This window comes from Canis aureus, chromosome 13, assembly GCF_053574225.1.
Source record: "Canis aureus isolate CA01 chromosome 13, VMU_Caureus_v.1.0, whole genome shotgun sequence".
In the NCBI taxonomy this organism is placed as follows: Eukaryota; Metazoa; Chordata; class Mammalia; order Carnivora; family Canidae; genus Canis; species Canis aureus.
In genome coordinates, this window is record NC_135623.1 from 16,211,708 (window position 1) to 16,227,271 (window position 15,564).

Genomic DNA, 15,564 nt, shown 5'->3' on the forward strand with positions numbered 1-15,564 from the left:
CTAATTTTCCATCTTTAAAAAATTTAGATTTTTCGCACAACAGGTTTGCTTTAAGGCAAGACACCTCTTCTGTATAGGTTAGGGCATAGTAAGAGACAACCTAAGATCAAGATCAGGTCACTTGATTCTCTGTGTCTCATTTCACTCATATATAGTTTGGAGATACTCCATCTAATGTGTAAGGTTGTTAGGAGAGTAAACAGAGTAACATGTGAAACCACTAGATCCCAACCAATGGCTCTTAAACTTCAAAGTGCATCAAAATCACTACAGAAGGCCCATTCCCAGAGTTTCTGATTCAGCAAGCCTGGGGCCAGGCCAGAGATTCTCTAACAAGGTCCCAGGTGATGCTGATCCTGCTGGTCTGGTAAGCACACTTTAAGAACTACTAATCTAGAGAGACCTAAGCACTAATCCCCCAATCCTGGACACTTAGCTTCTCTAAACCTCTAACTCTAAAACTACCCATGTTGTTATGCCGTTTAGGAACTACGGAAGTAATGTACAGTGCCTGTTGAACACTGCGCCTGGTTCATAACAGATATTTAGTAGTAGTAATAGTGGTTGTTACCACCATCACTACTATACTATTTCTACTAAGTAATGGAACATGTAGAACATTAATATCACAAAAATTTTTAATTGCATTAAATTGAATTGTAAAATTCCTTATGTTTTACATTAATTCTTTTCCTGATAAAATTATAAACTACTTAGCAAAGCTCTACAACTTTTTTGAAGTAGTTAAAAGAGAATGTCCCTAGAGCACAACTGTATGTGTTCAAATACCAGTTCTGCCTTGCAAAACCTGTATCTGTGGCCCCCAGTTTCATTATCCAAAAATAAAACCAGTAACAGTACCTACTTCATAACGTCATGAGAACAGAGTTAACATAAATCAAACTCTGAATAGTGTTGACATAAAATAAATATCCAACAATCACAGCTATATATCTAATGCCCATGTCTTTCTCTGTCTCTTCTCTGCTTAAAACTGCTTCACTGGCTCTTCACTGACCTCAGTATAAAAATATAACCTCTTTATAGTAGATGTAAGCCTCTGCCTCATCTCCTCCTCATCGTTCTAACAGTACCAACATTTGTAGTTCTCTGAACACACTGGCAGCATCACAGTTCTGTGCCCTTGCATGTGCTGCAACATCCCTCAGCCTAACAAACCTCTCCGTTTTCAGACCTCTGCCACAGAAAGGAGGCAAAGAGGAAAAGGAGAGAGACAAAGCCTGGTGATAGGAATCTTTTAATTTTTACATTATATACCTCTGCACATCTTGAAATTTTTAGAGCTACTGTGATTTAATTTTGATTATTATAAAAACAATTACTTGGTAACAAAAAAACTCTTAACTCTTCTGTGAAACACTGAATGACTGCCTTTTTTGCCTCTTCATTATTTCAGTGTCTTAGATATATTTCTACTACAACAGTACATTTCACATTACATTCCAATGATCATGGCCCAAGTCTTATTTACCAGTATATTCTCAGTTCTGAGCATGGGAAGTTACACATACTACATACACAATTAATGTTTGAACTCAACAGCTAGTCTAATACCAAAACTGCTTTCCATCCAATGTCTATGAGGGAGTCTATATGCAAACAACTTTGGCTGACTGACAGGAAAGGGGATCATTTTTTGCCCTAGATCAAAAGAAAAAGGAGCCAGTTTACAAAGATAAATTGGCAAATATTTTTAATGTCTGAAAAAGGATAGAATGGAGTTGTAATTTTCAAACATTTTTAAGTGCTAACATGCTAGGATTTTAATAATTACCTAAAGGGGAAAAAAAACTATAGAATACTTTCTTTTTATTTCAAATCTGAAGTTAATTTAAATTGACTTTGTTTTGAAAATTTAAAGCATCTCTTTAAAATTGGAGATATCCTGAAATATCAAGTTACCAGAATTGAGAATGACAAAAAATCTATTGTTTTGGGGAAGTTTGTTTTTTTTTTCTTGGTTCCAATCCTCTTTATTATAAACAAATGATTTCAGGATACAGGACATGGAGGGTAGCCAGACATTCACACCATCATGCAAAATAAGATGCTAGGTAATATCCTATCTACATATTTTTCATACATATTCAGGTCATACACCTGACCTTCTTTCTTGCTCCTGTGGATAAACTGTCTAAGCTTTTAGTGAAAGGCAATGCCTCCTCACCTGCGTATTAGGTCCTATCCTCTCTTGCCTTTCAAAAACACTCATCCAAAAAAACAAAAACAAAAACAAAAACAAACAAAAAAAAAACAAAAACACTCATCCAGCAAAAAACAAAAAATCTATTGTTTTGGGGAAGTTTCTCCTTCTTTCTCTGTTGCATCAATTTTTCCTCTTTTACTGAATCACTGCCAAAACCATAAAAACATGCTTGTCCCTTATCCTGCAAAAAAAATTCTTGTTCTTATTCTCCTCTCCAGCTACTACTGTATTGCTCCTCTTCCCTTTATAGCAGAACTTGAAAGCACTGTGTACTTCTATCTAAAAATCGTTCTTCTCAGGGCACCTAGATGGCTCAACCAGTTGGGCAGCCAACTCTTGGTTTCAGCTTAGGTAATGATCTTGCAGTTGTGGGATTAAGCACCACGTCAGGTTCTATGCTCAGCCTGTAGTCCGCTTTAGATTCTGTCTCCCCCTCTCTCTCCCTCCAGTTTGTGTGCACTCTCTCTCAAATAAAACTTTTGAGAAAAAAATGTTCCTCTCAAGGTTATGAGTAGACTCCTAATTGTTAAATCCTTTGATTCCTTCTCATCTCTCAACTTACTTGATCTATCCGGAGCATCTGACACAGTTGCTGATGCCTTTTCCCTTTTAGAAACACTTTCTCTTGGCTTCCAGGGTACTGCATTCACCTGGTTTTCCTCCTCTTTTTTCATTGCTTCTTTTCAATCTTTTCTGCTAGTTCTACCTCAGCTCTCTGCCGTCTCAATAGATAGATGCTGGAGTGCTTCAGGGCTCATTACTTGGACCTCTCTTGTCTCTCTACACATATTACTAAATTCTGTGGCTCTAAATACCATCTATATGCCAATGACTCCCAAATTTATTTCTTCAGCATGAATTTTTCTCCTAAACTCTATACTTCAATTGCCTACTTGACATCTCTGTCTGCAGGGTAGCTAGGATTGTTTATACACATGTCTAAGGCTAAGCTCCTGATGCCCACAATGCCTCCCCAACTAATTCCTCCAGCAATCTTCCCCACCCCAGCTAATGGCAACTCCATTCTTGTGGCAAGCCAAAAATCTTGCTGTCAACCTAGACTCTTCTCTCACATGCTGTAGTTTAACCTTTAAAATATAGTACCATATGACACATTACTACTTAAGAATACAAGCAACAATACTTACCAATACAAGCAACAACATAATGAATATTAAAAACCATATGCTGAGCTAAAATAAAGCCAGACAAAAGAGGAAACATAATGTATGATACCTTTTACATGAAACTCTCCAAAAGAAAAATCTATAGTTATAGAAAGTAGACTAATGGCTGCTTGGGGTCAGAGGCTGGGAGTAGAAACTAAAAGAAGAAAGGAATCTTTTGGGTGATAGAAATGTTCAATATCTTGATTGTGGTAGCAGTTATACTAAATAAATTTGTCAATACTCATTGAACTTTACAACGTGTACATTTTATTGTATATTAATTATATCTTGATAAAGTTGATAAACACACATACTTAATTTAACCATTTCTCACTGCCTCCCCATCCCCACTGCTACCCAGTGGGAGCCATCATCTCTCTTCTAAATTACAATAGCCTAAAGAGTTTCCCTGCTTCTGTCCCTACCTCCTGCATTTTATTCTCAACAGAGTGGCCAGAGTGATACTGTTAAAAAATCACATCATGTCTTTCCTTTGCTCAAAACCCTCTAATGGCTTCTCTTGGTAAAATTCAATGTCCTTATTGTGGTGTATGAAGCCTCACATGATCAGCTTCTCTGTTACTTCGCATACCTCATTTTCCACTACCCTTCCCCACAATTATCTGCACTCCAACCAGAGCTGGCCTCCCTGCTATTCTTCAAATATGGCAGAAACATTCTTTTGCAATTAATATTCCCTCTGCCTAGTAACGATGTACCACCATCCCTAATAAAGCCTTAAAGCTTGTTTCCTCACTTCCTTCAGGTCTTTCACCAAAGGGCACCATCCCAATGAGTCTTCCCCAGATCATTCTCAAATTTCAACACCTCCCTCTGTCCATACACAATCTCACTTCTATTTCATTTTCTCCTTTCCTGCTTTATTTTTTTCTCCCCAGTACTTAGTACTCTCAATATTTATATTTTACTAGCATACACACATACATATATATACTAAGTATAAGTAACTTTCTATTTTATTGGCTTTCTCCTTTACCAGAATGGATGACCCAAGAGGGCAAGAAATTTTATCTGTTTTGTTTACTACTGTATCCCCAGAACTTAAAATAATGTCTAAAATGGATCTTGAATAAATGAATTTATCTCAACAAATTCTAGTTTTCCCTTTAATAGTTGATAGTAAGTAGAATTTGCTTTAGAGATGCATCAATTGATAATTTATTTGCTTTAAAAAGTTCTGGTAAACAAAAACTTCAACATACTTGAATATAAGATCTATGAGACATTGAGAGCTTTTTATCAAATTTTCAGAGTTTCTTATGAGTAAGGACCTATGTGAAATAACTCTCATTACTGCCAAGAATATATAGAATACAGAGAGTTCTAGTGAGTTCTTTACAAAAGCCAGATAATCTCATGTTGCCTGAAGCTCCCTTTACTATAACAGCAGAAAATAAACTAATCAATCTGACAGTCCCAGAATAAGAAATCACTTAAAAAATACATTTAAGTCTCATTTACACTTGCCATTTAAATCATTAAAGGAATTGAAGGAATTGCTTGTTTTATAAGCAAGCCACAAAAATATGGGAATATTTAACATAAGTAATCTAAAAGTAAACAGAAGGTACAGGTGCCCTTGCTCTAGAGGTCTGCATCTCCTCTCCTTTAAACCAGTAAACAATGCAGCTTCTGGAAGTCCAAAGGAGGATCTCCTTAATAACTGCAGAGGAGAGAATTCCACACTGCAGCCTTCACCTGCATCCAGCAGCTATTTCTTGAAATGCCTTAAAGTATTTATCTTCATTCAAGTAAAGAGTTTCAGTGTGGGGGTGTTACCTGCTTTAGTTTATAAGCAGCATTATATATTCAAACTAAAAATTATGGCCCTCCACTTTTATAATATTTCATAATATTTAAAATGTTTTATAAAGTTAAATGCAGTGGAAAATTTCAGGAAAGCATCATTAGTTAAGCAGCTCTGAATAAAGAGTATGACCAACCATAAATATTTTAAGGATGCGTTTTTCTAAAAGCACTAGTTTGTCTTTTTCATATATAAGCTGCATCTTTCATTTCTATGTGTCAATTGCTTAAACAAGATAATGAAGAAAAATAATTTCAATATACTACCCTAGCAATGGAAGGACAACAGCTGCCTCAAATCTCATGTAACATACCCTGTCACTGTTAGTCTTCATAACCAAGACATTTTTAAGCTATCAACTTAACTTAATCTTTATTTACACTGGTATACCTAGCATCTATCTCAGTGCATTGTCACTTGCAGTTCAGAGAAACTGCTAACATCTCCAAAGCGTCTCATTTCTAAGTTTCTTCGACTGCTTTAAACATAAAATAGAGGTTACTCTGGATAGGCAAAATAACAAAAACATTAGTAACAAAGCAAATAAACACTCCTAACAGATGAGAGGTACATTAGGACAGCATCATAAAAATTGGCTTTTATTTGCTGGTTTAGAGTTTTCAAAGCAATATGAAATGAGAATGATCATACAGTACCTTACCCTTTCTACCGGTGAACCATAGCATGCAATGCTAAAACATAGCAGTGGCAGATGGCATTGATGTTATTAACTATAAAAAGGATAATAGCAGAGAAATGATGGCTGGCAGACAAGACACAGAAATGCAGATGAAATGAATGTAAACTTGCAGTTCTTGAAGCAAAGCAAAACCTTTAAGCCAAAGGTTGCCACTAGCTTCAATTTAATTTACATTTTTAGTTTTACACCGACAAACACTGCAACCTTCACAATCAGTCTTTAGACTCTTCATGCAGAGGCAGAACCATACTCCTCGATAAAGAAGATCAGCAACCTTCTGTAAACACAAGCCAGCAGCAGCAGCAGCCCATTACTCTCTCCCCTTCACTGATTTTTATCCTTTAAATTTTTAATCTCCAATTGCAGCCAGATCCACAGTCGTCTCAAATAGATCTGTATCCACTGCAGATACAAATCCCTGCCTAACCTGCAGTACCACTTCATCCAGAACGTTCCTGTGCACTCATTCATGCAGGATCAGTTGCAAAACCATTCAAGTCATCCAGCAAACACCCAAAAGAGGAGGAAAAGAAGCATTTGGGACTGTGAAGAGAAAGAATCTCTTCGTTTAGCTCACCCTGGAAATGGAAGGTTTTCTGATCAACAGTTATTGTGAAGGTGCTGTCGTCCTCATCGTCTATACCAATCACAGCTCCCTGTGAAACAAAGAGCAAAATCCCAATAAGGCAAACAATGACATCAGCAATATTCACTACTGCTACAGCCCATGCTGTATGCTCAATGCACCGAGGATACTGGCAGTAGGCTAGACACAGAAAAGAGGAATCTGATACCCCACTTTTGCTTAGGGAGGAAGAATTAAAGGAGAGGGGATGGCAGGGCACTGTAGTATACTCTGCATGGCTACCTTTTATCCTTACATGAGAGGCATGGTTGCAGTGGAAGGGGGAGGGGACAAACATAGAAGCTGACTCTAGAATCTGTGTTCAAGAGTCAGCCACTGAGTCTTTCTGAGCTTTAGACCACTCTCTAAAATGGAGAGCCAGAAACCTCCACGGCACCCAGTTGTTCTGAGGCCAAAGAACACAGATCCTCTTCATCAGGCTGCTTCTGTGTTACACTTGTTAGTGCAGAAATGTTGTGACACTTGCTTCAAAACATTGTCCCAATCACTTTTTCCAGATGTGTTTCCATAACCACTTGTACATGGCTTTGCAACTGCACTTCCCACTTTCTGCTGTGATCATGTTTATATGTTTGCCTCCTCCTGTTGAACTGCCACAAGATCTTTGAAGCCAAGATTATATATTTATTTTGATACATGATCTTCAAGTACACATCCAGTATGTGTTTTTTAAATAAAAGCATGAACAACTCTCCAAAAGATGGGGGAGAAGAGGAATGCATTTATAAGTTGTTTGTTTGAAGAAGGTAGATAGGGTGGGTTTTAAACTTTTAGTTTTTTGTATTCAACTACAAGCAGCCCATTAAGACAACAGGAATTAAAAGATAGGAAGCTATGCAAAACAGGGAGTGTATTGGTCAGTGTCCTTAAGAAGTAAGTATCTAAAGAATTTCAGGGACAAAAGCTAGAGAACATGAAATAGGTAAAATGCCCCAGGATGGTGACAAAAGCAGCAGCATGCCAGGACCTTGAAAATGGGGGTTGAGGGGCAGCCCAGATGGCTCAAAGGTTTAGCGCCGCCTTCAGCCCAGGGTGTGATCCTGGGGTCCTGGGATCCCTGCATGGAGCCTGCTTCTCCCTCTGCCTGTGTCTCTGCCTCTCTCTCTCTCTCTGTGTGTGTGTGTGTGTGTGTCTCATGAATAGATAAATAAAATCTTAAAAAAAAAATGGGGGTTGAAAAGAATCAAAAAGGGTCAAAATACTCAATCCCATGAATAAAGGCTACTCCTATCCCAAGAGGATTAGGTAAGAGAGCCAAACATTTATTAATCTCTTCTCAGAGGCTGTCTGGATAAACCTCAATTCTATCCAAATCCCATCTACTTGAATTATTTTAGTTATTCCTTAGTTTCAGATTGGGTTGGGATTTTTATCCCCATTTTCAGTAAGTAAAGTGTCTTCTGAAAGTATGACTGACCCTAGGTCACACAATTAATGTCAGAACCAGAACCACTAGCATGGTACCTACTTATTCCATGACCATGAATATAAACACACCTCAGTGGACAAGTATGTGTGCGAGCACATCATTCTGGTTAACTTATTTTGTGTTTAACTGAGTTAACTTCTAGTTTATGATGTGTTAAATATTTGCTAAGTTACAAATGAATACAAAAATATGCGCTAGATACAGCTCTGGAATATATAACAGTCCCTGCCCTCAAGGTACTTATATTGCAGAGGAGGAGATAAAACATGCATAGAGGTAAGAATAATACAAAGCAAAAAGTGATCTCCACATGGATGAACTTTGAAAACATTATGCTAAGTGAAAGACGCTAGTCACAAAGGACCATATAATTCCATTTATATGAAATGTCCAATAGAGGTAAATTCATAGAGATTCACAATACATTAATGGTTGCCTAGGGCTGGGGGGAGGGGAAGAGGTGGGGTAAAAGAGGGAGTGACTTCTAATGGGTATAGGTTTCTTTATGAGAACATTCTAAAATTCTAGGAAAGGTTGTACAACTCTGTGAACATACTAAAAACACGGAATTGTTTACTTTAAATGGGCGTATTGCATTGGATGTGAATTATATCTTTTTTTAAAAAAGATTTTATTGGGCAGCCCAGGTGGCTCAGCGGTTTATCACTGCCTTCAGCCCAGGGTGTGATCCTGGAGACCAGGGATCAAGTCCCATGTCAGGCTCCCTGCATGGAGCCTGCTTCTCCCTCTGCCTGTGTCTCTGCCCCTTTCTCTCTCTCTCTCTCTCTCTCTCTCTGTCTCTCATGAATAAATAAGTAAAATCTTTAATAAATAAATAAATAAATAAATAAATGAAAGATTTTATTTATTTGTTCATTAGAGACCCAGAGAGAAAGAGAGGCAGAGACATAGGCAGAGGGAGAGGCAGACTCCATGCAGGGAGCCCGACGTGGGACTCGATCCCAGGACTCCAGGACCACGCCCTGGGCCGAAGGCAGGCACCAAACTGCTGAGCCACCCAGGGATTCCCGGACATGAATTATATCTTAACAAAGCTGTTATAAATCACCCCAATCCCAAATGTCTTCTTTCTTTTGGGTCCCTTGATATGAATTTACTAGTTACTTAGTCAACTCAGATGGAAACCTGTAGGTTCTACACGTGTTCTCCTTCATTCCATCACAAGTTGTACTCATTCCACCTCTGAAATATAATCTCAAATATACCAACTCTTCTCCATTCCATGAACTGCCAATGCCCTAATTCAGGCTCTCATCACTACATGTTTAAGAGGCAATCTGTCTCCCTTCAGTCTGGCTACCGTTTCAGTCCTGTCTTTGTTACTGCCACAGTAATATTTCTGAAGCACAGACTCTCATAGGAGATAAAAATGTTTAAAAACCCTCCTTGGGTCTCCAAGAACTAATAGATAAAGTAAACGTTTCTTCATAATGCCATTCAAGACTATTCAAAATCTGGCACAACCAACCTTTCCATTGTCATCAACCAGCCCCTTGCTCCTTAACACACAGAGGGCCCTGTATGTACTCATCCCCAACATTTCTTCCACATTCTAGGGGAAAAAACCAAACACAACAAGTAAGTACACTTCTTTCATGTCCTTCCTCAAGCTCAATTCCCAACCATTTGTTAAACAAAAGCAAAACTCCCTATCTCCCCCTAGCTACCACCTCCTTTCTCACTGCTTTCACAGTGGAACTTTTGGGAATTGGCCACACCTTAAACTTTCACCCACTCCTGCAATCTTGCTTCTTTCCACCACTACACCAAACTACATTCTCACAGGTCTCCAATGACCACTTTAGCACTCTCCAGTTTTGTCATATACCACCAGTCTAAAACACTGTTGCTGCTGCTGACCACTTCTTTCTTCAGTGGCCCTTAACTACCTAAGCTGTGCTTCAGAATTATTTCTACCTATTATACCTGTGACAACCTGAGAAAGTGTTCTTTTCTCGTCCATTACACTTTCCCCTCCTCTGTCCAAAAAAAATGCTTTTTTGAAGACTGGAAGCTAGATAACAATCTCCCAGTCCTATTAGGTCTTGCCATTACCCTGAACATTCACCTGCATCTATACCCACTCTTGCTTCCTTTCCACTTGTCATATGGAAAAGGGATTTCATCCCCTATCATAGTTCTTTAGGTCTCTTACTCTACCAACTGTCAACTTCTTTGACTACTGGTTCTCTCATAACAGCACTTACGTGTTTTCAAATTTTTTACCCTGTTTAAACAACAATTATTTTCAATTACACATCTTCATTTAGTAATTGGCCCACCTCTCTCATTCCCTTTCAGTCAAGATTATTTAGACTTGCCCAAGCCTCCTGCCTAAATTTTTTAACCCCCCAATCCTTGTCAGATATGTAACCCTATTAACGGCTCCTCTTTACCTTCAAAAAAAGTGACCAAATGACCTGATTTGTCTGGGACATTCTGATTATTCCTGTTGTCCTAGCATAATATTTAATAGGGTGTCCCCAATCAATTTTTATTCTTAAGAGTATCCTGGTTAGAGTTTATGGTCCCTCTGCCATAGTTTAGCCTTTAATGTTCTTGGTGATTTGCTCCATGCCTACTTCTCCTCTCTTATCAAATCCTACAGTTAGATAGCTTGAGGCTTACCAATTGTCCCAGGCTCTCTTCCACCAAACATCCATCGTCTCTCTTTATCTGAGTTTATAGCACTTATTTTTTACATTTGATAAAGCAAAACTCCCTTTGCTAATCCACGTATAAAATAATATCCTATTATTAAAGTTCTTTACTATACTAATCCATCAAAATACCAAAGTTTTTATTTCAACCATGCTTTTATAACCCACTATATCAACATAACAAACATATATTTCTTTCAGTGACTTTTCATGATTTTTCTTCTGAAGATATAAGATGATCAATCTTTCAGGTGATCAGTACTTAGGCTAACCAAGATTGCTGCTGCAGGGTCACACTATCCAAGTTCCAGATAGAAAGTAACTGGAGTTGGAGTCTAGTGCAATCCGATGAATTTCCTGACTTTCCCTCTTGTTCTTTCCTCTATATACACAAACATACTTCAGACATGAGTCACAGTTGTGATACCAAACACAGAAAGTTTTGCTCTCAGAGCTTAGTGAAAAAAAAAAAAAAAAAAAAAAAAAAACCCACAAAACAGAGTTCTGGCTATTTTAGAGCCAACCTCCCTTTGTAAGAAGAGAAAACTGGGTTGGTAAACTGGCTCCAAAGATAATAAAAAAGAAACGATGACTCCTCTGGGACACAGATTGCTCACACAACTCCTAAAAACAATATAGACAGTGCTGAGAATACACAGCACAGCTACTCCCACTGTAAACCCAAAACTACATACCTTTGTCTCCCTGCTAAAATATTAAAATCTCTTACATTCATATAATACATTTAAATATGACCTTGGAGGGAAGACTAGGTGGCTCAGTGGTTGAGCACCTTAGGCTCAGGGCGTGATTCCAGGGTCCAGGGATCAAGTTCCACATCGGGCTCCCCTCGAGGAGCATGCTTCTCTGTCCCTCTCTCTGTGTCTCTCGTGAATATATAAACAACATCTTTAAAAATAAATAAATAAACAAATAAATACAATCTTGGAAATTTAGAACAGGTATTACTCTTTAGAAATTAGAAAACTAAGGCTCAGAGAGGTTAAAAAAAAAAAAAAAGGAAATAAAGAAAAGAAAAATTGCCCAGCGTCCCACAACCAAAAGACAGAAGAAATAAGGTCTTGCAATTCCTGATCTAAAGCCCTTCCTTAACATAAGGGCACTATTATAATAAGCAGTATTTACTAATTACTTCAATACATTTATTAAATACCTATTCTGGGCCAGGAACACTAATAGCCAGGAAATATAAACAGTAATAAAATAGATCTCTACCCTGGAAGAGCACATCGTCTAGAGGGGAAAAAGAGAAGTCGACAAAACAGAAGGAAGCAGGAAAGCTTGAGGTGTAGCCTGCTCACCAAAGATGCTACTGCATGGAGGACCTACTTTAACATCATTCATTGATTAAGCAAGAATTTATTAAATTTTCTAGACATTGTTCTAGCTAATAGTAAGAGAATAGTAATTTGGTTTTTTCAATCAATATTGAGATTTGTTCATGTTGAATAAATAAGTAAATATATATATACTTTATACATTTATATATGTATACATTCATACACACATACTTTCCATGTTGCAAATGTGTGTATATATACACACATTTTGACAATATAGACCTATATTTTACCTGCTATATAGTACTCCATAATCTAAGTATACCACAATGTATCAGTTTTACTATGTAGAACATTTAGGTTACTTTTAATTTTTCCTATTCCAGTAATCTAGCAATAACCATCACTACACGTCTCCTGGTAACACTTCTGTAAGAAAATATCAAGCACATGCTCTGCAATGGAATAGAGTTCTATTTTAATGTGGATTTGGGCATATCTTCAACTTTACTAAATACTGCACAATGGCTCTCCTAGGTGGTTGTACTGTTATATCCCAACTGACACTGTATGAAAATTCAAAAAAAAAAAGGAAATTCCTATACCCCTATTCACTAGCCAACACTAGGTATAATCAGACTTTATAAATCCTTGGCAATCTGATAAAAATACTATCTTGCTGGAGTTTTAATTTGCATTTTCCGATATTAATAAGAACCTACTCACATTTATTGCCATTCTTACTTCCTCTTACATGAACTGAATGTACATACCCTTCATACATTTTCTTTTGGGGGCATTCTTCTTTTGATTTGTATGTGTTATTTGGGTTTTCTTTTTGTCTTTTTTATTCATTTGTAGGATTCCTTTATATATTCTGGATATTAATCCTTTGTCAGGTTTATGCATTGTATTTATGTTCTCTCCTGTCCATGGGCTGTCTTTCTCTTTGATTGTGGTGTCTTTTGGTTGTTGGTGGTGTTTAAGAGTTTTCAAATGCGAATGTTATAAAATCTACCAAGGTTATCTTCTACCATGGTTTGTGCTTTAAAACATCCTATGCTGTTTTGGTATCATAAAGGCATTCTTCTATACTGTCTTACAAGTATGAATTTTCACTTTATATCTTTAATACCTCTGGAATTTACTTTTGTGTATGAGATAGGAAGTAAACTTTATTTTTTCCATATAAGCAGCAAGTTGATCCAGCTTCATTTAGTGAGTGACAATGTCTGATTTGTAATGCTGTCATATTCTAAATTCCCATTCTCCTCTGTGCCATTGATCAATTTCTTTCCCCTTATACTAATACCATATCATTTTAATTACCACAGTTTCATAAAAAAGTCTTAACATCTGGAATGGCAAGTCCCTCAACTCCTTATTCTTCAAATTTTTCTTGGCTCTTTACTATTTTAAGTGACTTTTAAAAACACCTTGTCAAGTTTTTTGATAAGTCTAATTGTGGTTTTTACTAAATCACGTGTTTATAGATTAATTTATATGAGAAGAGTCTATATATGAATGAGTTTAACAAGCAGGAACAGTACAGAGCTTTTCCAATGTTCAGATCTTCCTTTAGTCTTTTTTTTTTTTTTTTTTTCTTTTTAAGATTTTGTTTATTTAGGGCAGCCCCAGTGGCTCAGCGGTTTAGTGCCACCTGTGGCCTGGTGTGTGATCCTAGAGACCCAGGATCGAGATCCACATCGGGCTCCCTGCATGGAGCCTGCTTCTCCCTCTGCCTGTGTCTCTGCCTCTCTCTCTCTCTCTCTCTCTCTCTGTTTCTCATAAATAAATAAAAAATCTTTTTAAAAATTATTTTATTAATTTTAAAATTAGCATCCCAGCATTCCCAGAATAAACTCCATTTGGTCCTAATACCTTTTGTTTATACACTACTGGGTATGGTCTGCTGTATTTTATTTAGGATTTTGACATCTCTATATTTTTTTTTAAGATTTTATTTATTTGAGAGAGTGAGCAAGCAGGAAAAAGAGCACGAGCATGGTGGGGAAGGGCAGAAGGAGAGGGAGAAAGTGGAGTAGATTCCCCTGCTGAGCAAGGAGCCTGATGTGGGGCTCAATCCCAGGAGCCTGGGATCATGACCTGAGCCAAAGGCAGACGCCCAACCGACTGAGCCACCCAGGCACTCCTTGACATCTATATTAATAAAGAAAGGACTCTGCTCTAAAAATTTCCTGTCATTTTCTTGTTACTTTATTACTACCTTTTTCTATTTTTTTAAATTTAATGCTTAGCTCATTAATTTTCAATCTGTTTTATATTAATATAAGATCATAAATGAAAGACTGCCTTAGATGCAGTTTTAACATGTGGCCCCTTCATTATTATTCAGGTTTAAATAATTCATAATTTCAATTATGAATTCTACATTCACCAATGAATTATTTAGAGGTATGTGTGTAAGGCAGTGAATGGCTATTTTGTTAAGAGATTTCTAACTTATTCCGCTGTTGTCTAAGAATGTTATCTAGGTAATACTGCTTTTTTGTTATTCTCTTTTCCTGTAACAATTTAAATTTTTTTTTCTTAAAATCTATTAGGTCTCGTATTAATACAATTTCCAAGCTTTCATTTGGCTAACATTTCATCACTTTCTTATTTTTAATTTATAATTATGAAATATTACACACATTCAGAAAAATACAACAAAATGATACCTATGTACCACTCACAGAGATTTAGGAAAAGTTTATATCGCTTCTCGGCCTTTTGGCTAAGATCAAGTGTAAGATAAGTTTATATCTTGCCTAAAAGAGGACATTTTCAGTGTCAAATTCACAAGAAGAGATGATGCTTACCAAAAAAGCTACTGATTTCACAAAAAAGGCAGAAATCAATAGAGTGATTTTTCATAGTGAAATGACAAAACAATAGGTAGAAGTTCTTATAGGATGCAGATCTAAGGGGACAAAAGTGAAGACCTCCTTTTTTTTTTTTTTAAGTCTTTATTTTCATGTAATCTCTACACCCAGCATGGGGTTTGAACTCACAACCTCAAAATCAAAAGTTACACTCTCTACCAACTGAGCCAGCCAGGCACCTCTGAAAGTGAAGACATTCACTTATACATTCATCTAAAAATACTTTTTTGCATTCATTCTAAGAGGGCAATGATTGTAAGATGAATCCTAAAGTCTGAGATGTTAACATTTGAAAAAATAACGTACAGTCAATGAAATAAGGCACTAGCAGAAAAAGTCAGTGCTAAAACTATTAATAATCCATCATGATATGCTGCTGACCTCTCTTGTGATGGACTAAAAGAAAAGGGAACAGATGACGTATCAGTCAGGCAATCAGTCAATTCTGATGACCAGCACAACTGGTAAATGGAGTATTCAGTTTCATTAGACTGGGTAAAAATTGTTACTTGAAGTCATATATGGATTAACAGTTTTCAAAAACTCACAATACATTTAACATAAGAATCTTCAGTATAATTTACCTTACTTTGGTGATTCTGAAGGCCCTGCAGAATTCTTCTGCATCTGAGATTCATTTTATTAATTACAACAGCAACTACCATTCATTAAGAACCTAAGTTCCCAAACATGGTGTT

General features: G+C 36.9%; 1 protein-coding gene across 6 annotated transcripts in view; it reads right to left on the reverse strand.

Moving 5' to 3' along the window:
• The window catches only part of OSBPL9 (oxysterol binding protein like 9), a 161,602-nt gene that overhangs the window by 100,019 nt on the left and 46,019 nt on the right, over positions 1-15,564 (reverse strand). For all 6 annotated transcript variants that reach the window (XM_077844936.1, XM_077844935.1, XM_077844932.1 and 3 more), the window contains one exon: positions 6,502-6,580. In XM_077844936.1, coding sequence (XP_077701062.1) covers positions 6,502-6,580 — 79 coding nt within the window. The remainder of the gene's footprint in view (positions 1-6,501; positions 6,581-15,564) is intronic.